This window comes from Mauremys reevesii, linkage group 8 (genome assembly GCF_016161935.1).
Source record: "Mauremys reevesii isolate NIE-2019 linkage group 8, ASM1616193v1, whole genome shotgun sequence".
Taxonomy (NCBI): Eukaryota; Metazoa; Chordata; order Testudines; family Geoemydidae; genus Mauremys; species Mauremys reevesii.
Window position 1 is genome coordinate 45,043,728 of NC_052630.1, and position 21,613 is coordinate 45,065,340.

At 42.9% G+C, this 21,613-nt stretch overlaps 1 protein-coding gene across 8 annotated transcripts in view; it reads right to left on the minus strand.

The window, feature by feature from the left end:
- DNM3 (dynamin 3) overlaps nt 1-20,164 on the minus strand; it is a 335,748-nt gene extending 315,584 nt beyond the window's left edge. For all 8 annotated transcript variants that reach the window (XM_039483543.1, XM_039483538.1, XM_039483539.1 and 5 more), the window contains exon 1: nt 19,997-20,164. In XM_039483543.1, coding sequence (XP_039339477.1) covers nt 19,997-20,142 — 146 coding nt within the window. In that variant the 5' untranslated portion in view covers nt 20,143-20,164. The remainder of the gene's footprint in view (nt 1-19,996) is intronic.
- Nucleotides 20,165-21,613: the final 1,449 nt, after the last annotated feature.

Here is a 21,613-nt window from a genome sequence, read left to right on the forward strand (position 1 = left end):
AATAGTCTTTAGTGGTATTTCAACCATTAATTTTCCCTGCACAGAAATATAAGGTAGGTTTTTTTTGGAATAGTGCCAGTAATCAATAAAATTTCCCAAACCTTCATATCGGTGGATATAAAATGCTGCATTTCTAACACAGATGGATCTGTAGTATGGCTATATACTAAGTACGCTCTAACTCTAATACTGAAGTTTAGCAGCAACCAAATTACCTTGCCTAGAAAATTTGAGAGCAAGTTAAGTGAAGCAAGAGACTATGGAGGATTACTGGACTTGGGGAGGGGAAAGGGGGATTATCTCCCAAATCTTTAAGCCAATTACCCAGGGCCTTGGTGCAGTAACCTGCAGGGAACAGATATGGTGCTCTGGTGTCTTTGCTGTAATACAATTAGTGACCAGTTCATGATTTCTTTGAAATTGGCCTAAATTTTGCAGTAACAGGGATCTTTCAGGGTTAATCTGCCTTCTACAGATAAGGATAATTTTAACTAAATGACTGTTCAATCCATTTAAAAAAAAAAAAAAAAGCATGAGGAGTCCAGTGGCACCTTAAAGACTAAGATTTATTTGGGCATAAGCTTTCGTGGGTAAAAAACCCACTACTTCAGATGCAGGCATAAATATACTCACACATGAAGAGAAGGATGTTACCCTACAAATGGAGAGCCAGTGTTGACAGGGCCAATTCAATCAAGTTGGACGTGGTCCCCTCCCAATAATTGATGAGTCAATACCAAGTTAATATCAAGAGAGGGAAAATTGCTTTTGTAGTGAGCCAGCCACTCCCAGTCCCTATTCAAGCCCAAATTAATGGTGTTACATTTGCAAATGAATTGTAGCTCTGCAGTTCCTCTTTGAAGTATGGCTACTTTTAAATCTGTTATAGAATGTCCATGGAGATTGAAGTGTTCTCCAACCGGCTTGTGTATGTTACCATTCCTGATGTGTTATTTGTGTCCTTTTATTCTTTTATGTAGAGACTGTCCAGTTTGGCCAATGTACATGGCAGAGGGGCATTGCTGGCACATGATGGCATATATCAGATTAGTAGATGTGCAGGTGAATGAGCCCCTGATGGTGTGGCTCATGTGGTTGGGTCCTCTGATGCTGTCGCTAGAGTAGATATGGGAACAGAGTAGGCAACGGGGTTTGTTACAGGGATCGATTCCTGGGTTAGTGTTTCTGTGTTGTGGTGTGTAGTTGCTGATGAATATTTGCTTCAGGTTGGGGGCTGTCTGTAAGCGAGGACTGGCCTGCCTCCCAAGGTCTGAGAGAGTGAGGGATCGTTTTCCAGGACAGGTTGTAGATCATTGATGATGTGCTGGAGAGGTTTTAGCTGGGGGCTGTACATGATGGCCAGTGGTGTTCTGTTCTTTTCCTTGTTGGGCCTGTCCTGTAGTAGGAATGGTAACATACAAAAGCCAGTAGGAGAACACTTCACTCTCCCTGGACATTCTGTAACAGATTTAAAAGTAGCCATACTTCAACAACAAAAATTCAAAAACAGACTTCAAAGAGAAACTGCAGAGCTACAATTCATTTGCAAATTTAACACCATTAATTTGGGCTTGAATAGGGACTGGGAGTGGCTGGCTCACTACAAAAGCAATTTTCCCTCTCTTGGTATTGACACCTCCTCATCAATTATTGGGAGTGGACCACATTCATCGTGATTGAATTGGCCCTGTCAACACTGGTTCTCCACTTGCAAGGTAACTCCCTTCTCTTCATGTGTCAGTATATTTATGCCTGCATCTATAATTTTCACTCCATGCATCTGAAGAAGTGGGTTTTTTATCCACGAAAGCTTAGGCCCAAATAAATCTGTTAGTCCTTAAGGTGCCACCGGACTCATCATTGTTTTTTTTTGTGGATACAGACTAACACGGCTACCCCTCGGATACTTGTTCAATCAATGACAGGCAGCAAGTACCAGAGGTCATAATTGTACTTAGCTATACAGTTTGCACACAGCTCTGAGGAGGAAAAATTGTGCATCCTGTCATTCCTAAAACTCACTAATGATTTTGTCACTTCCCTAGTAGATGGAGAAACTAAGGCCCCAAGCCTTCCAGCCATTCTTCTGGACTGTTAGTGTCCTCTTCTTCTGATGGAGACAATCGGCCAATCTGTCCAGCTATATATGCTGAACCCAACATTGTGGTATCTGAGTTCCTCTCAAGTGCTCAGAGGCAAATTGCCTAGAAGTGGCTGAAGGAAACCTCAGTCTGGAAAGCACCACCCTTTCCTTTGAAAAAGGTGAGCTAGGCTATTTCACAGCACCACCTTCTAGCACCTGGAACCTCTCTTTGGAGATGCTTTCCTCATGGCACCAAGAGACCAAGGATACAAGTCCTAAGGACAGTGGAAGAGAGATGTGACAGTGAGCACACTGTGTGCCTGAAGATTACTCTAGGTAGGAGATGCGAGGTAAGTCCAAAAACAGCTTCCTAGTGAGCTTAAATGGCGAGAATAAAGAATCCTAATCATCACAATTGGGTACCTTCCTAATTATCCTATTTAATTCTATGGTTGTTGAGGGAGGAGCAAAAGTTAAGGTCCTATACATGCAGGAAGGTGGAGATGCTTTACAGAAGCACGCTTAGAAACCTCTGTGGTCACATTTCCCTCCTGATCTCTGGATGGCAGAGGCTGGCTGAAGTGTCCCCTAGAAACCAAGTATCTTCAGAAAACTCATGCCTGCTCCACAGACTGGCCAGCAATTACTACTTCTCCCCTTAAGGGCTTGTACTAGAGCTGTTGAGAAATTAATGCCAAAAGTTACTCCACTCTCAGTGATGGAGCTCTCCAACAGTCAAGGACAAGTGGAGAAAACAATTACTCCGGGGCGGGGGGGACCCCTAAATAGAAACCTGGAAAAAATGAAACACACACACATCCTTGTTGGTACCACTATGCTAATTCTATACGTTAATAATGTTGACACTACCTTATCAGTTACGTTTCCGCACAAATAAAGAGATCACATTCAAGCATGCACTAAAGCCTGGAAAACGTAAGAAAAAACAACTTTCCAGTATGAAAAATCTTATGTTAAAAGCTCACTGACTTTACATAAGTGAAAGCTTTCAAAGAGTCTAGATCAGGGGTTGGCAATCTTTCAGAAGTGGTGTGCCAAGTCCTCATTTATTCACTCTAACGTAAGGTTTTGCGTGCCAGTAATACATGTTAACATTTTTAGAAGGTCTCTTTCAATAAGTCTATAACATATAACTAAACAATTGTTGTATGTAAAGTAAATAAGGTTTTTAAAATGTTTAAGAAGCTTCATTTAAAATTAAATTAAAATGCAGAGCCCCCCGGACTGGTGGCCAGGACCCACGCAGTGTGAGAGCCACTGAAAATCAGCTCGCGTGCTGCCTTTGGCATGCGTGCCATAGGTTGCCTACCCCTGGTGTAGATAATGTTTAGAGGGCTGCACACTAGCAATCCCATGACAGTGATGACAACATGCCAGCTGAAAGCACAGAGATAAAGAGGTGAGATGAAACACTGCTCTGTTCATGCTGATTCTACTTCAGCTGTGCCTTTATTTGCTGCACTAACCAATCAGGATGCTGCCAGTAGAGCCTAGTAAGCAAACTACTGTATGCACCATACAGACCTACTCTATGGCAGGCATCCAGAACATTACAACATCGTATCAACTCTGCAAAACTACTCCTTTTTCTTGTAAGACAAAGTAAAATTTTCTGTTATCGACTGTTCAGATGGTGTCCTCCACCAATTTCAAGTAGAAAAAAAAATCAGGAAGTCTTAAAATGTCTATGTTAAAGAGTAAAATATGTGCCTTCATGTTCTCTTAACACCAAAATGTTCACTCACATTAGAAGGCTAATTTGCACAGGGTGTTAGTGCACAGAAGTATGGCATTAAAAAAATAAATACAAATGCAGTGAGATTTTGCACCTCAGTACAAGTACGGGAGAGCAAAAATACCTGCGTCACCCAACATCACATCAGTATTCTGTACAGAAGTTGTCATTATCATCCATAGTTACCGTATTTTATTTGAATGTTTATTTTAGTAATTTCTGACTCAGACCTTTATTTCATTCAAAAGTCATTTTTACACATAATTTACTGAATTTCCTGTTTTCAATAATTACATGAAAAAATAGTATGTGCACACAACCTCCCAGAAATGTCGTGATGATATAAATTTCATAAGCTGAACCACCACATCATGAATGGCTATCACTCATTTCACCTTTGATCACTTTATATGTACCTTGGCAACAAGCCCAGCTCCACCAGGACTAATTCTAACATCTCAAATCTCAGTGCCACCATCAAAACCTCTGACAAAACTATATCCTTCTTTTGCTCCAAATATGAACCCTCCCAAAAATGTACACTGCTTTGAGACCCAGATCAGCCAATACAGAATTTTTAATTAATGATATGGTGGAAGGTCTGATATTTCATTTTCAATCAGGAGCAGAAATGGGACCTTTGCGTCATTAAAATATCATGAAGGCTTTTGCTTCTGCCTCTGGTAGATCATGAGGTGTCAGACCATAAAATTGCCACACGTTTGTATGGAAAAGCTATTACAGGTCATTTTGAGAGGCTGGAATATTATTGGTTCTAATTTCTCTCTCCTTCCAAAGCCCATACAGTGGGAATTGCAATACTAAGGCAGCCTAGCTTTCAGGAGGTTGGATCAATAAAAGCAGGGTGGTTTTAAACACATAATTTTTTTCTCATACTAGACATTCACATCTCACTTATCCTGCACATTCCAGCAGCTGCAAAGCACACTGGTGTACTGCATGCATGAACCTCAGGATATTACTGAGGCTGATGAGACAAGACTAGTGCAAGCTCAAGAGATGAGTAACATTCAAAATTTTAAGTTCAATTTCTATCTCCCAGCAACCCTAAAACTGAATTACTACCATGGCATAACATTAACATAGGGTAGGTCTGGTCAAGCCATACCAATGGCTGCCTACAATGAGAAACCACAGTTACCAGCAAGGGAATTAATTTTTCTCTCCCATATGTGACATCCATTGCTTTGGCCATAATTGCCAGGACATCTCATACAATAGGGTCAGAATATGAACAATCAGTAATAACATAAGGGCAAAGTGGAACATTACACCAAAATCCTTGAAAGAAATGTTCTTTATTCTCACTGAAAAATAACCAGACACAGACTGAAGGATTCTATGTCCATATGGGCAAGTGGTCCTTCAGTCTAAAGAAGGCCAGGCACACCAAAAAGGAAAAAATGAAACAAAACATACTCTAGGATTATGCTGAATCCAGTCCCATAAATCCCTCTCCCCAGAGTCAAGGCAAACAAGTCCCAAACTCCCTCGCCTCAGGGTTAAGCAAACAAAAGTCCTTTCTTCTCTCCTTTATTCAAGGGGGAAAAAACCCAACAACTTCCAAATGCCCTTTTCTCAGAGCTCATGCACAACCCTCCCCGCACCCCAAACAATTGTTTTAGAATGATTTCCTCTACAGACCAGCTTCCCTCAGAATGACTCTTAAGTGCCGGGAGTGGCTGGAGAATGTAACTTCCTCTTTCTACTCCTTTTATGTTCTCCAAGCTAGTTTCCAGGAAGACTAATGAGGTTGAGCTGCTGCTAGTCCCAGTCCATTAATCCTTGCCTACCAACACAGAATCCTAATAGCCTAGAATTCTGGGGCTTCATGAACCAAGTCCCACATGCATAGTATAGCCCAGGGGTAGGCAACCTTTCAGAAGTGGTGTGCCGAATCTTCATTTATTCACTCTAATTTAAAGTTTCACGTGCCGGTAATACATTTTAACATTTTTAGAAGGTCTCTTTCTATAAGTCTATAATATATAACTAAACAAATGTTGTATGTAAAGTAAATAAGGTTTTTAAAATGTTTAAGTAGCTTCATTTAAAATTAAATTAAAATGCAGAGCCCCCCAGACCGGTGGCCAGGACCCGGGCAGTTTGAGTGCCATTGAAAATCAGCTCGCGAGCCACCTTCAGCCACGCGTGCCATAGGTTGCCTACTCCTGATATAGCCTATTGCTGTCCAAAACCTGTATCTGAGGGTATGTCTACACTACAAGAGTAGTTCGATTCAACTTAATTCGAATTTGTGGAATCGACCTTACGAAGTCGAATTTGTGTATCCACACTAAGGACACTAATTCGACTTTGTGAGTCCACACTAACGGGGCCAGCGTCAACTTTGGAAGCGGTGCACTATGGGAAGCTATCCCACAGTTCCCGCAGTCCCCGCTGCCCATTGGAATGCTGGGTAGAGCCCCCACTGCCTGCTGGGGGAAAAAATGTGGCGAGGGTGGTTTTGGGTAACTGTCATCATTGAACCGTCAATCACGCCCTCCCTCCCCGAAAGCGCCTGCAGGCAATCTGTTCGTGCACTTTTCTGGTCAGTGACAGCGCGGACGCCACAGCACTGCAAGCATGGAGCCCCCTGCAGTTATGGCCGTTTTCACCTCCTCGCACCTTATCGTCCACCTCTTCCACAGTCAGCTGCTGAGAAATCGGGCTACTTTTCAATGGTGCTGCAAGCACTGGTGGAGCATAGGGGACGTTTTACCAACATCAACGTCGGGTGGCCAGGCAAGGTTCATGACACGCGTGTTTTCAGGAACTGTGGTCTGTTTAGACACCTGCAGGAAGGTAGTTTCTTCCCGGACCACAAAATAACTGTTGGGGATGTGCAGATGCCTATAGCGATCCTTGGGGACCCAGCCTACCCGCTAATGCCCTGGCTCATGAAGCCCTATACAGGCGCCTTGGACAACGACAAGGAACTCTTCAAGTACCAGCGAGCAGCGTGACCTGTGACTGTTCAGTTTCTTTACAGAGAAGCTGAACCTGCCTCTGTTTCTTTACCCAGTTACTGTTGACTATCCTCTGCAGTTACATACCCCGTTCACCCCGTTTCCCCCACTTCCAACACACGTGTAAAAATAAAATACATGTTCCATTGTTACTTAACAAAGGTTTCTTTATTAATGACTTTGCGTTAAAGGGTTAAAACTGGGAAGCAGACTGTGCTGGGTAGGGTGTGCAGTGATGTAAAGACCGCCTCTAAACTCGAGGAATGACAGGCTCCTGCTCCTAGAGCGGTCCGCAGTGCTGGACTGGTTGTTTCAACGGAGCCTGCCATTCCTCCTTTTTGGGATTCTGTGTGCGGGGGCTATGTGACCTTGTGGCGGAGGAGGACGGATACAGATTCCTCTGCTGCGTGACTCTGCGGTCCAGGACAAGGACCGCTGCATAAGATCTGTAACCGCCCTTCCCCGCTACAAAGTCACGTTCCCCCCCAACCCACACAGAACCTGGAAACCACCTCCCATACCGACCAGGGTGCCTACTGACTGCACTGTGTGTGTGACCTGCTGCTGATCCTGCCCCTGTGTCTGTACCCTGGTAATGGTGAATGTCCTACACAATTACAAACCCCCCCCCCCCCTTCACACAAAGTCTTCTGCAAAGAAACATGGCGGAAACAGTAATTAACAGCAAACTACTTTTAATACTCAACAACACAATTGGGGGATGAAACTGGGATTTGGGCTTGGGTGAGCCAGAAAGGTAGGGACTTTTCAAAATTTATGGACTGAGAGCTTTTGGGTAATTGAGCTCTCTGCTGGGGTGCAGTGACAGTTTTCACGGCCCCTCGCGCCGGCCGTCGACACTATCCCATAGTCAGAGTCCACGGTCACTGGTGGGGCAGTGGTGGCAGGCTCCGGAGCGTCCATTTGCCGCTTTGGTCTTCTGGTAGCCTTGTCTCAGGTTCTTGATTTTCACGCGGCACTGCGTTGCATCCCAGCTGGATCCTCTGTCTCTCATGGCTTTGGAGACCTTCTCGTAGGTCTTTGCATTCCGTTTTTTGGAGCGCAGCTCCGAAAGCACAGACTCCTCGCCCCACACACCGATCAGATCCAAGACTTCCCGGTCAGTCCATGCTGGGGCCCTCTTTCTATTCAGAGATTGCACGGACTCCTCTGCTGGAGAGCTCTGCATCGTTGCCGGTGCTGCTGAGCTCGCCCCGATGTCCAACCAGGAAATGAGATTCAAACTGGCCAGACAGGAAAAGGAATTCAAATTTTCCCGGGGCTTTTCCTGTGTGCCTGATCAGAACATCCAAGCTCGGACTGCTGTCCAGAGCGTCAACAGAGTGGTGCAGTGTGGGATAGCTCCCGGAGCTACTAAGGTCGATTTCCATCCACACCTAGCCTAATTCGACATGGCCATGTCGAATTTAGCGCTACTCCCCTCGTCGGGGAGGAGTACAGAAGTCGAACTAAAGAGCCCTCTATGTCGAATTAAATAGCTTCGTGGTGTGGACGGGTGCACGGTTAATTCGAATTAACGCTGCTAAATTCGAATTAAAGTCCTAGTGTGGACCAGGCCTGAGTAAGAAAGGGCATTTCTTTTGTAACGGTTAGTGAAAGAATTAATAGATGACCATGTAGCAACTCTGCAGATGTCAGACGAGGATCCCACAGTGCCCCTTATGGAGTGTGTAACAAACTTTCTTTGGTGGATCCAGTTTGTCTGCTTGACAAGTCTGGAATATAGCTCTTTTAATCCACCCTGATACAGAAGTTTAAAATATCTACCATAAAGCATTATGCATTCGCCACTGTTTAATTCATTAAAAACAGAAATTAATAGCTATTGCACTTTAAACAAAATATCCCAAATACTAGAAATTACTGTGTTAAAAATCTGTGCAATAAACAGCAAACAAATCAAACCTTACGATAGATACAATTTACATTTAAAAACTTTGTTGATATTCAAAGTGATATTCAGACTGAAATTCTGGCTGTAGTGAAGCGAATGGTAAAACTCCCATTGAATTCAACTGAATTTCCCCCTTATTTTTGTGGAAGAAAATCTATTTACATATTAGGGTGCAGAAATATTAAGCTAAATGTTAAAATTAACACCAAGCAAAGTTTTCTCAGTCAAATTATAGAAGCATGGCATTGATGCTAGAAGTGCTAAGTTTAAGAGTGCTTCAAACTTCCCTGTTATCTACAGCTATGATTCATAGATTCCAAGACCAGAAGGAACAACTGTGATCTAGTGTGTCCTCCTGTATCAATAACACAGGACACAGAACTTCCCCCAAAAAATTCCTACAGCAGATCTGTTAGAAAAACATCTAACCTTGATTTCAAAATTGTCACTGATGGAGAATCCACCACGACCCTCAATAAATTGTTCCAGTGGTTAATTAGCTTCACTGTTAAAGATTCATGATTTATTTCCAGTCTGAATTTGTTTAGTTTCAACTTCCAGCCACTAGATTGTGTTCCACCTTTCTCTGCTAGACTGCAAAAGATAATTATTAAATATTTGTTCCCCAAGTAGATACTTATAGACTGTAATCAAGTCATCCCTTAATCTCCTTCGTTAAGCTGAACGGATTGAGCTCTATGCAGGCTCGAAAAAGAACTAGATAAATTCATGGAGAATAGGTCCATCAATGGCTATTAGCCAAGGTGGGCAGAGATGGTGTCCCTAGCCTGTTTGCCAGAAGCTGGGAATGGGTGACAGGGGATGGATCACTTGATGATTACCTGTTCTGTTCATTCCCTCTGGGGCACCTGGCATTGGCCACTGTCAGAAGATAGGCTACTGGGCTAGATGGACCTTTGGTCTGACCCAAGATGGCCGTTTTATGTTCTTACGAGTCTATCACTATAAGGCATTTTTCTAATCCTTTATCATTCTTGTGGCTCTTCTCGGAACCCTCTCCAATTTATCAACATCCTTCTTGAATTGTGGGCACTATTCATATACTATACATTATACACTATTTCAGCAGTGGTCACACCAGTGCCAAATACAGAGGTAAAATAAGCTCTCTTCTTCTACTCAAGATTCCCCTGTTTAGGCATCCCAAGATCACATTAGCTCTTTTGCCACATCTGTTTAATGTGTGCCATGTTAATTTTATACCATTCTAGTTTTTTTAAATCAAAATGTCATGCAGTACCAAGTCAAAGACCTTACAGAAGTCTAAGTATACTAAGTCAACACTATTACCTTTATCAACCAACCTTGTAATCGCATCAAAAAAAAGATATCAAATTAGTTTGACAGGATCTATTTTCATAGAATCATAGACCATTAGGGTTGGAAGACACCTCAGGAGGTCATCTAGTCCAATCCCCTGCCCAAAGCAGGACCAACACCAACTAAATCATCTCAGCCAGGGTTCTGTCAAGCTGGGCCTTAAACACATTTAAGAATGGAGATTCCACCACCTCCCTAGGTAACCCATTCCAGTGCTTCTCCACCCTCCTAGTGAAATAGTGTTTCCTACTATCCATAAACCCATACTGATTTGCATTAATTACATTACCCTGCTTTAAATTTTTGTTAATCAAATCCCATATCAGCTGTTCCATTATCTTGCCCGGAATCAATGTCAGGATGACAGGCCTATAATTACCTCGGTCATCCCATTTACCCTTTTTAAATATTGGCATAGTATTACCTTTCTTTTCCAGTCTTCTTGAACTTCCGCACTGCTCCAAGACTTATTGAAAAAACAACATTAATGATGAAGTGAGCTCCTCAGCCAGCTCTTTTAAAACTCTTGGATGCAAGCTATCTGGGCCTGCTCATTTTAAAATGTCTATCTTCAGTCGCTTCTATTTAACATCTTCCAGAGATAATAATGGAGTAGAAAGAGTGTTATCATCCTCATATGATGAGACTATGTCATCGATCTTATCTCACATCCCCAGGGCCATCACAGACAGAGTCTGGCAGTACTTCAAAGCCTGGCACATAAATAAATGGGATTTTACACATCTCTAATCAAATAATGCTGCCTTGTTCATTTCAGTGCAACTCATTAAAAAAATATGATACAAGGTCACAGTTAAATTAATAATCTTTTCCCACTGTAAACGTATTTACACTATATACTGAGACATGCAGCTCCAAAGGATTGCTAGTAATCCTTACAGCTCCATCAAGCTACCAAACAAAGGGAGTCCATACAATGATATTTATAGGTATACAATGATATAAGTAGCATGTAGGAACCCCAGTCATAGACTAGGACCCCACCATGCTGTACCAAACACAAAACAAAGAGACTTGTCCCTGACCCAAAGAGTTTACAATGTAGCTGAATATTCTTTGATTACACTAAAAATTTAACCAGTTGGATAAATTATTGTTTATTACAATGGTCCCCAAACTTTTCACCTCATATTCCCCTTTACCTCATCCACACACTACCACCCCCAGATCCAGGGCCAGGAGCAAGGACGCAGCTCCGGGAGGGAGGGACACGGACAAGGGTAAGGGAGCTGAGGCTGTGGCCACGGCTGGGGACAGGGGTGAGGCTGGCAGCCGGGGGCGCGGCCAGGAGCAGAGCTGGGTGGTGCTCCCTCCCTGCCTCTGTGGGGGCTGGCCTGGGCCCCAGCCATGCCCCCAAATGTTCCTCCATTCCCCCCAGGGGGTGCACCCAACAGTTTGGGGACCTCTGGTTTATTGGTCAAGGTGTCTTAATACAAATATGATGAACCACAACTAGGAGTTATCCAGAGAAGACACATGCAAACACCTGTATTAGTACAGAGAAACAACATCACTGCTGAGACACAAAATGGAGAAACAAACACTAAAATGTATTAATGCAGTAGTGATGCAACATGACTCATACATAATGTCATTACCAAAACATGCTTTGGGTTATATTTGTAGCTAATATACTCTGATCTTACGATCATGCACTCACGCTTCTCTGTGTCACAATTAGAAAGGAAAAAGAAACTATTGCTTTCTGCCTTTGGCTACTGTCTCTTATGTTTACATTCCTTGGTCCTGCAAGTAACACTGATTGTTGTATTAAACATCTTGTTCATTGTTTGTTTTTGTATTTTGAAAAAGAAGATAAATGTAAAAGATCAAAGACTATATAACTAGACAATCAGAATCATGTGATTGTATAGCTATGCTATTTGTCTACATTATACTATTACTCAGATATAATACAACCAAGCTTTCCACCTTGCTGAAGCAGTGTGAATCGAATGCAGAGGTGTCAAGGGCCAGATCAATGGTGAGAGAGCAGCAGAGGGAATAGACTGGAACAAAAAGCAGGGGGCGGGACGGGTAGAAAAAAGCAGTAATGGTCATGTGCGTGATCATATGTAGTGTGTTCTAGAGCACTGAAGCTGCAGGACATGTGCATGCAGCCTAATGACTAACTGCTTTGAAATTAGTTCTATGGTGAAGCACATGACTTCTACTGTGAGGATTTGCAGAAGCAATGTTATGAAAGGACAGGCATGACGCTTCAGGAAGATAATCCAGTATATGGTAAAAACCCAAGGAAGGGTTTGGATTTTGACATTCTTTAAGGATGCCAAAAGCTAGGTGCTTGTGTCAAAACACCTCGTTCATCAAGTAATAGTGGCTTTTAGATCTGCATAACGTAACTAAGTTATTTGTCTTATACGGCTTATTCATCACAATTTGTATCATTTAAGGAGAGAGAATCCATCAGCCTAGATAACACCTTGTTCAAGTGTATTTTTACACTTGCTCATCAATGGGTCCTTTTACTAGTACTCATGTGGCAGCTGTAAACACTAATGTAAATGAAAGATGACATTCCTGGATACGAACTGTTAAATTCTTATACCCCACCTTCCATCTCAGCATCTCAGGACTTCACACAGGTGCTGTCAAGGTTAATGTTTGAAGCAAGCACCCTTGTATGCATTTTACAGACACAGAAACAGAAGCAGAGTGGTTAAGTGACTTGTTCAAGGCCACACAATGAGTCAGTGGCAGAGATGGGAATAGAGTCCCTGAGTTCTGGCTACCTCTATCCTGTTGTAACCATTACACACTTCCTCTCTGTATTTACAGTAGAAGTAGCAACATTACAAATATCTTTCCTTTAAAAGCTCTTCTAGGATTTCCCCTCTGTTTGGCCTATGAATAGGGTGGGCTGTCACATGTTTCAGAAGTTAATGGGAGTGAAATCCTGCAGAGCATGCCTATTAGAGAGAACAAAAGAAAAGGACACTGGTAACCTGTTTATACCCTCTAACCCAAGCCCCATGTTTAGGACTCAATCCTGAGAGGCAGCGAGGACTACATTTTTAAAGGTACTTAGGTGCCTCAAGATGCAGATAGGTGCTTTCAAAGTAACCTCATTAGGACCCTCCCTCCCACTGGATTTCAAATGGGACATTTAAATCAATAGGCTGTAGGTACCTATATGCTTTCGAGAATCGCAGTAGGCCAGGGGTAGTCAGCCGGTGGCACGCATGCCGAAGGTGGCACGTGAGCTGATTTTCAGTGGCACTCGCACTGGCCACCAGTCTGGGGGGCTCTGCATTTTAATTTAATTTAATTTTAAATGAAGTTTCTTAAACATTTTAAAAACTTTATTTACTTTACATACAACAATAGTTTAGTTATATATTATAGACTTATAGAAAGATCTTCTAAAAACGTTAAAATGTATTACTGGCACGCGAAACCTTAAATTAGAGTGAATAAATGAAGACTCGGCACACAACCTCTGAAAGGTTGCCAACCCCTGCACTAGGCACTTATATACCTTTAAAAACCTGGCAGCAGTTTCCTCCTGTGAAATGATAAGTGCCCTCGATTCAAGGGCAACTTAGAGATCTCAGCACAGTGCAGGATTGGACTGCTAACAGACACCTCTTACATGTTTTAAAAGTTATTTAGGTCCTGAACAGACCTAAAATATTAAGTTTGTGGTTACTATAAAATCAATATATCCTAGTCCTATACAAGATAGGAAAGTTACATGAAGAGTATCCTCTATATAGCCATTAAATAGAAGTGTTCTTTGATTATTCTGAACTGTTGACAATCCAACTGAGCAAGGATCGAACTCTCATGATTCACATCTGGGCTCAAGTCAGATAACATGACACTGCCTTACAACTGATCATTTGAAAGCTATTTTTTGTAAAGAGAAGGCCTATGAAAATGTTAACATATCATTATCTGCTAGCACATATTGACTTAACATTCCTACAAACTGCTTAAATACTGGATTAAGAGCCTCCGTTACAAGACTACATGTCAGAGAGCTAACTTTACTGTTCATTGTCAAACACAGGTTTCCTTAAAAAAAGATAAGCATTCTAATCAATTAAGAGTATCTGCCAAAAATAAGGAGGAGATTGCTTAAACTGAAAATTCTAAGGAAAAAAACTTGCCTTCTACATGAAGAGTATCAATCAATTTGATCACTTGTTGTCGAATGTATTATAGTCAAGAACACATTTATTTGTGTTTACACACTGCATCTATCAATAATTCTCTAAGCTTGTATCCATGAATAGCAGTTCAACGTCCACATCTATCAAGTTCATATTTAAGGAAAAAACAAGGTAACCCATATCACGTATGCACATTTAGAGGTTGTAGAACAGTTATAAATATGATATGTTGGAAGGATATTAAATAGGGAACTAGACAATGCACATGACCTCTACTCAGTGGAATATATATTTAAATTCCCAGAAACAACTCTCTCAGTAGTCCGGAATATTTTGATAACTAGATTAATGGAGTAACCACAGCTGTACAATCCTTTAATTAAATTGACGGAAAGGAGGGAAATGACATGTTTGAAGAAGAGGATTTCCACTTCCATTAGATCCTTAAGATAAAAAAAATAATAATAATACAGACCTGTATTTTAGTTTGAATCTACTGTTGTTTTTCTCTGGTCTGAAAAGCTCGAGAAAAAGCTACCAATTTTCTAGGAGATTCCTCACTAGTTAATCCTATGACAGTACAATTTATTATTACAGTTATTAGCCATTGTACTCTATGCCTCCCCAGAATGCACAAGCTCCACTAAACAGGTGTCTTTGCTCTGCAAATATCAAATGCATAGCTTTGACAGTCAGCTGAACTCTCTTCTTCTTCCCCTCACAATCTGATATAGGACTTTTAGCATTAGCAACTACCACTGCAAGGTAAAATAATTACATATGCACATGAAGAAATGCTGTAATTTGGGAAACATGCACTGGTACATGTTTTATAAGAGGGACCAAAAACTAGAATAAAAACACCACATACTGCTCCTAAAGAATAAGTAATGGTGAGGAAATGATCAAGAAATAATGGCAGATTCTGAAAAGGCAGCAAAATCATATTACAGAACAGAACCTCAGGCTTTGAAAATTGAAGTGCACAGTCTGCTGTGTATGTTTGACTGTGAATGACGTGATTATAATCAAAAGTTCACTTCCCTTATAAAGCAATTACTTTGCCACATGCCAATTACATTAAGCAAAGTAGGAAATAGAGAGCTTTCATTTTTGAAATCCAATTATTAATACTTAAATATTCATAAAAGTCAGAAAATAAGGTTATTCCACTTAGGACTGAAAAAAGAGCCTCTGAGAAGAGCACAATAAGCATAGGAGGGCTGCCATTTTAAAAAATTCACTCTGCTGAATGGACTCTCCTCTGAACAAGTCTCTGCTGTGCTTTTCCAACGTCTGAAAACTATTCACATTAGGTACAATTTACAAGTTTGCTTCCTGCCCTCTTGCCATTATTTTTCTTTTATATATTACTCATTAGCGTCCAGGGAAAATTTTTCAAAAAGCACAAATGGGGTACAGGCCTTGATCAGGCACCTACTAAAGTCAATGATGCAGAACCAGGCACCAGGCCCAGATCCCCAAAGGTACTTGGGCCCCTAACTTCCATCAATTTAAACAGGAGTTAGGTCCCTAATGCTTTTGAGGATCTGAGCCTAGGGTGCCCAATTCTCATTGACTTGCAATGGCAATCAGATACCTAATTTCTCTTTATGCCTTTGACTCTCTCTCCTGCTGGTTCCCACACTGCTAGACTCCTTGGTTATTAGTTTGTGCACGTTTTTATTGCAATTATCCACTGGTGTTGGAGGGGGGTGCAGAATGGAAGAATGCATGTTGTTCTTACAGTCTTCGTTCCTCAGACAATGGTAGACAATACTGTTTCCTCCAAGTGTGTAGCACAAATGCTCCCCCAGGGGAAGGACTCGCCAGAGGGGCGCAGACAACCTCTCCTTTGTTCTCCAGAGTTTTAAGAGAGTCTCTAGAAGTTACATTGGCAAAGAAAACCTTCAAAATATGTCCCAAGTGTAATCAAATCAGAAATGTCTGCCTAAGTTTGCACTGGCTCCAAAATACTGACTCTGAAGTGTGAACATTATGCATTTCAATGGGTACTAACTTAGCTATCAGTGATGTTGCTGTTGAAATTGCATGAATTGGCAATAGTGCATTTAAAGTAAGTAACACAAATTTAGCCCTGCTACAGGCTCTCTCATTATGACACAAGAATTTCTGGCCATTGCTCAGTTTTGGGAAAGCAGAATAATAATAATAATAATAATACCACCTATCTCAGCACTTTTCATCTGTACATCTCAAAGTGCTTTGCAAAGGAAGCAAGTATTATTACTCCCATTTTACTGATGAGGAAACTGAGGCACACCACAGTGATAGTACCCTGCTGGATGTGGCAGAGCAGGGAACAGAACCCCAGGTTGTCTTAGTCTAGTGCTCTATCCACTAGACCACACTGCCCCCTTCACATAATTCCAAAGCTTGTAGTTTGTAACTGCAAGTTCAGAGACCAGACTTCCACTGACTGCCATTAGTATTTCTGTGCCCTCCACAATCTCCATTATTAAACAAACTTCATACTGCTACCTTAGAGGACAAAACCAATGTGCATCATTCACCCATTTCACAGATAAGATAATGGAGAACTTGTACAAAATCACTTCAAAAGAGCTGGAAACAGAACCCAAGTCTTACAGAGAACCAAGCCTCAGACATTCTCACACACAGCCTTTCAGAAGGGCTACTGCAAACTAGATGCTGCTGGACTCCACACTAAAAAGTGTACCTAGCAGTCAGGCCACAGAGATTCACAACCCATGGTGCTTACACACTAGAAAATCTGATTGCTCAAGTGGTAGAGAGGCGCTCATGCTTTTACATCCAGAAATCCCACATCCAGCCTCCACAGACAACCCCAACAGGGACGTTGTCACATTTAATTACGCTGTCTGTAACCACTAGTCCCCAATCTACTCTCAGTGCTAAGGTGAGAAAGTAAGAATCCTGATGCCCAGCATTCCACTACTGCCTCACAAACACTTGTGAAATCCACTTGCAACGTATGTGTCACATCTCCAGGCATGGTCTGGTCCGCACACAGGATAACAACATGCTTTCCCACCACAGGCTACTGATATAGCTGAAGTGGAATAGTCTGTACTGTGGTTATGAAGGCTGTGGGTTCAAAAACTGCTGATGTAAAAAGAATACATATATGTGTGAGGGAGTGTAAAGACCACGGACTGATTTTATATTGCAAAACATTTGATGTGGATTTGAATGCTCTGTTAATACCTGATTTACTGTCACATTTTCACTGTCTGTATTGGGTTTAGTAGCAGCTTTCCCTTGGACACAACAAGGTGAAGCACACTTAGCATGTGTGAGACTGACAGCAATGTATGGGAGATTATGCCTATGTCCGGGTAGGATCCCATGCCTGTGTAAACTCCAAAAAGTAAGAACTGGATTTAATAAGCTTATTGTTTCCAAAAACTTAGCTTCACTCTCATCAGTATTTAGGCATCCCAGTGCATAGGTGCTGGAACTAGTGGTGCTAGGGGTGCAGCCTCACCCCCTGGCTTGAAGTGGTTTCCATCATATACGGGGTTTACAGTTTGGTTCAGTGGCTCTCAGCACCCCCACTGTACAAATTGTTCCAGTACCCCTGTACCAGGGAGTTATAAAGCCTGTCACTGATAGGTCACCAGTGTAAATCCAGCCCAGCTCAGCAGGGATTAAAAAGTTGTAGCCATCACAACACTATGAGATAAGTCTGGCAAGTCCACGTTGCAGCTCCCACATCATAGACTCACCTCTTTACTTTGCACTAGACTAGATGGTAAGCTCTTCAGGGAAGAGACTGTCTTACCACAAGTATCAGGGGTAGCCATGTTAGTCTGTATCCACAAAAACAGCCAGGAGTCCAGTGCCACCTTAAAGACTAACGGATTTATTTGGGCATAAACATTCGTGGGTAAAAAACACACTTCTTGTTTTTTACCCACGAACACTTATGCCCAAATAAATCTGTTAGTCTTTAAGGTGCCACGGGACTCCTCGTTGTTTTTGTCTCTTACCACATTTTGTAAAGCGCTTAGCACTATGGGTCCTCAAGATCCTGTCTGCAGGAGCTCTCACTAGAAGATCAAAATGATCTTCTTTACTATAAGCGTGAAAGTGGGCAACACTGCAATTGTCACAAACACTGCAGGTGGGCAGGGGGAGTGCAAAAGTGATAAATCAGTCCAAAAACATGCTTTAAACTCTTGGCGGCGGGGTGTTTTTTGTTTTTTTAAAAACCTCATGTTCTGGGGACCAATCCCAGGATTTTTGAACTTTTGGGACTGGCAGTTGTAGTATTTATAGTTGTTTATTCAACATTTATATTTTCCCAGAAAGATCACTATTAAGTATCCTAGCATAATAAGATTTTAACTGATGTTATCCAAGTTATACTGATTTTTTTCTACATCACAGAAACAAATGGGCTCTTCATAAATATTCTGAGACCAAACAGTGCTCAGTTAAAGGCCAATAAACTTTATGTCCTCCTTTTAAAAAAACAACGCCCTATTCCCCTAATCATTTTACATTCCCTTGATTAGTTTTGTAGCACTGGAAGTTGTGAAATATGCCAATGGGGAATAACTCCTGCATAATATTTGTGCCCAATAGCAATCACATCAGGAACCTTGCCTCTTTCTCAGAGGGAAGTACAGATTTAGCACAACACAACACCGTCCTCTTGGATCTCCAGCACAGATAAACTGCACAAGAAAGGTAAATGATAGCCCATTTCCAGACGTGATCTGTGAAGTCAGTTGTGTGATTTTAATGCTACAGATCTTTGGCCAAACGTTTCTCTTGGCTGAAACATACACACCCCCAAAACACATGCACAACATGGATTTCTCCAATATATACACGTCAGTGTTTACAGACACAAAACCTTTGTTTCTGACACCTGTGAGGAAATTTGTGATTCTCATTGGATGGGATTCACTACACTACAACATGTTTCTTCTCTTTATTACCCCCCACTCCTCAGTTTTATAAAGGCTGCTTATGAGAGCATTTAACTTGAAATAAATGACATGGGTGGATGCTGTTTTCTGGTGTGACTTAGCATCCCTGGCTGGCTGACAGCATCCTCTGCAGGCTGTGAACAAACCTTCATTAACTGGAAGATATCAAAATCCCCTGGCCATCCCTCCCTGCACTATTCCCTTTAATTCAACCTTGCAGAATTCAACTAGCAACCCATCTGGGCCAAGTCACCTCTCCCTGGCCCTTCGGGTCTCAAAGCAAGGACAGGCAAGTGGATTTTCATAACCACTTTGCAAAGAGCTGTAAATGTTATAGCCTCCGCTGATTTACCTCTCCCCAGAGCTTTTGCCGACTCAAACATTAACAGTAAAGGCCAATCCCGGGGGCGGGGTGTATTTCAGGGAGGCAATTCGAGGGAGGGAGCTGTGGGTTTGGAGGGATGTCAGCGGGGTGAGGGGGTTCACAGAAGGGATTTGGCGCTGTCGGTCCGAGGGGATGTGAGAGGGGTAATTGCCAAGAGGTAGCTCAGGGAAGGCTGAGAGCCAGGGGATGTCAGGAGGAAGCGGTAGGTGTAGAGAGGCCGGGGAGGCTGCGGGTTCGGGGGCGCTGGGGGATTGCTGAGGGGGGGCAGAGCAGCAGCCCGCAGATCTGGCGGTGCGCGAGGGTGATAAAGGGGGTCGGGGCCGCCAGAGGGGGCCGAGAGGCGGGATAAGCGGGGAGGGCGATGGGCTCGGCAGCCGACTCCGCCCGAGCTCGCCCCGGCCCGCCGGGCTCCCCGCCGCCCCTCACCTGGAGACGCAGTTCTCCAGCACCGAGCTCTTGCCGGCGCTCTGCCCGCCCACCACAGCGATCTGCGGCAGCTCCAACAGGCAGCTCTGCCCCAGCGCCGCGAAGGCGTCCTGCAGCCGGTTCACCAGCTCGATGAGCCCCTCCATCCCGCGGCCGCTGACAGGTAACGGACCGGGCTGAGCGGCGCGCATGCCCAGTGCCCAGCGCGCCCGAGGGCGGAGCCACCCAGCCACGCCACGCCCACTGCGCCGGCAGGACACGCCCACCGCCTAGCTCCGCTCTCCGGGCGCTGTGGTGGTGGCAGCGGGAGCGGGCTGGGTGGGAAGCTAGCAATGGGCCCATTGAGCCTCGGGGTCCTAGTATGACAGTGGCAATAGTGACTGCTGGTGCCAGTGCCCCTAGCCCACGTGGAAGCTGCGCCTGCTTTAGGGGGCCAGGGCCAATCTACACACACCACGTCACATACATGGGATTTTTTTAAACTAAATAATGTTATTTTTTTACTCAATCCATTGGGAGCCCACTGTATTCACCTTTTGCTGTCTGCACATGTTAGGTACACACAGGTCACATTTTCAAGCTTTTCTCCATACCTCTAAGGCCTCAAAACTTGTTTTTAAAATTAGGGCCAAGAGCAGGGTAAAAAAATCACAAAAGTTGGCAACCAGCTTCTGGTCTAAACCCTGTCTTTCTATCCTACCTATAACTTTGGTTCGGAGAAAGCACAACTTACATTAGAAATGCCCTGCCATCCTTTTAGGTATCTGAAGAAACCCTGCTAGTTACTTGAGGATTATTTTTAATCCATTTTTCATCTCCTGCTAGCTCAAATACAGCTTCTTACTACCCCCTTCAAACTCACCCTTCAGCTAACACTCCTTGAAAATGCTTTAGGCAGCTGTATGTGAAGAAAATAATTTAAATAAAGCAAGTTATGAATGATTTTCAGCATTATGCATACTGAGTGAGCCCTCTTTTGGCTAGTTGCACCCTAGAGAGGAGATAAGGGGTCTAGAGATGACAGCTTTTCTTTTGTATGCAGTGTTAGTGTAGCCATGTTGGTCTCAGAATATTAGAGAGACAAAGTGGGTGACAAGGTGGCTTGTCTCTCTTACCAACGGAAGATGGTCCAATTACCTCACCCATCTTGTCTCAGCTTTTCTTCTAGCTTGAGAGGTAGCAGCCTGTTGTTTTTGGAACTCTTGAACAAGGTTTCTGCCTCCAGCTTTGCATGTGTTTAGGTTCCCTCCTATAACTGGCTTCTTGTGACCAGATGGCTGCTCCCACACAGAGCCCCATTTATATAAAGGGTTCTGCATGGAAGCCACCCACACAGAGCCAGTTGCAAGATTAAAGAACAACCTTGGAGATGATGTGGCCTCTCCCCAATGAAGGTTCCATCTAAGATCCCATTCTAAGACTGATTTTCATTCATCTTGTAACAAAAGGCAAGCAAGCAGTAAAGAAAACCAAGCTTGCAATATTGTACAGTTAAAAAGCTGACAATTATAATGTCTTGTAAAAATTCAGTTTGTTTAGTTTGGAAAAGAGAAGACTGAGAGGGGACATGATATCAGTTTTCATGTATTTAAAAGGGTGTCATAAGGAGGAGGGAGA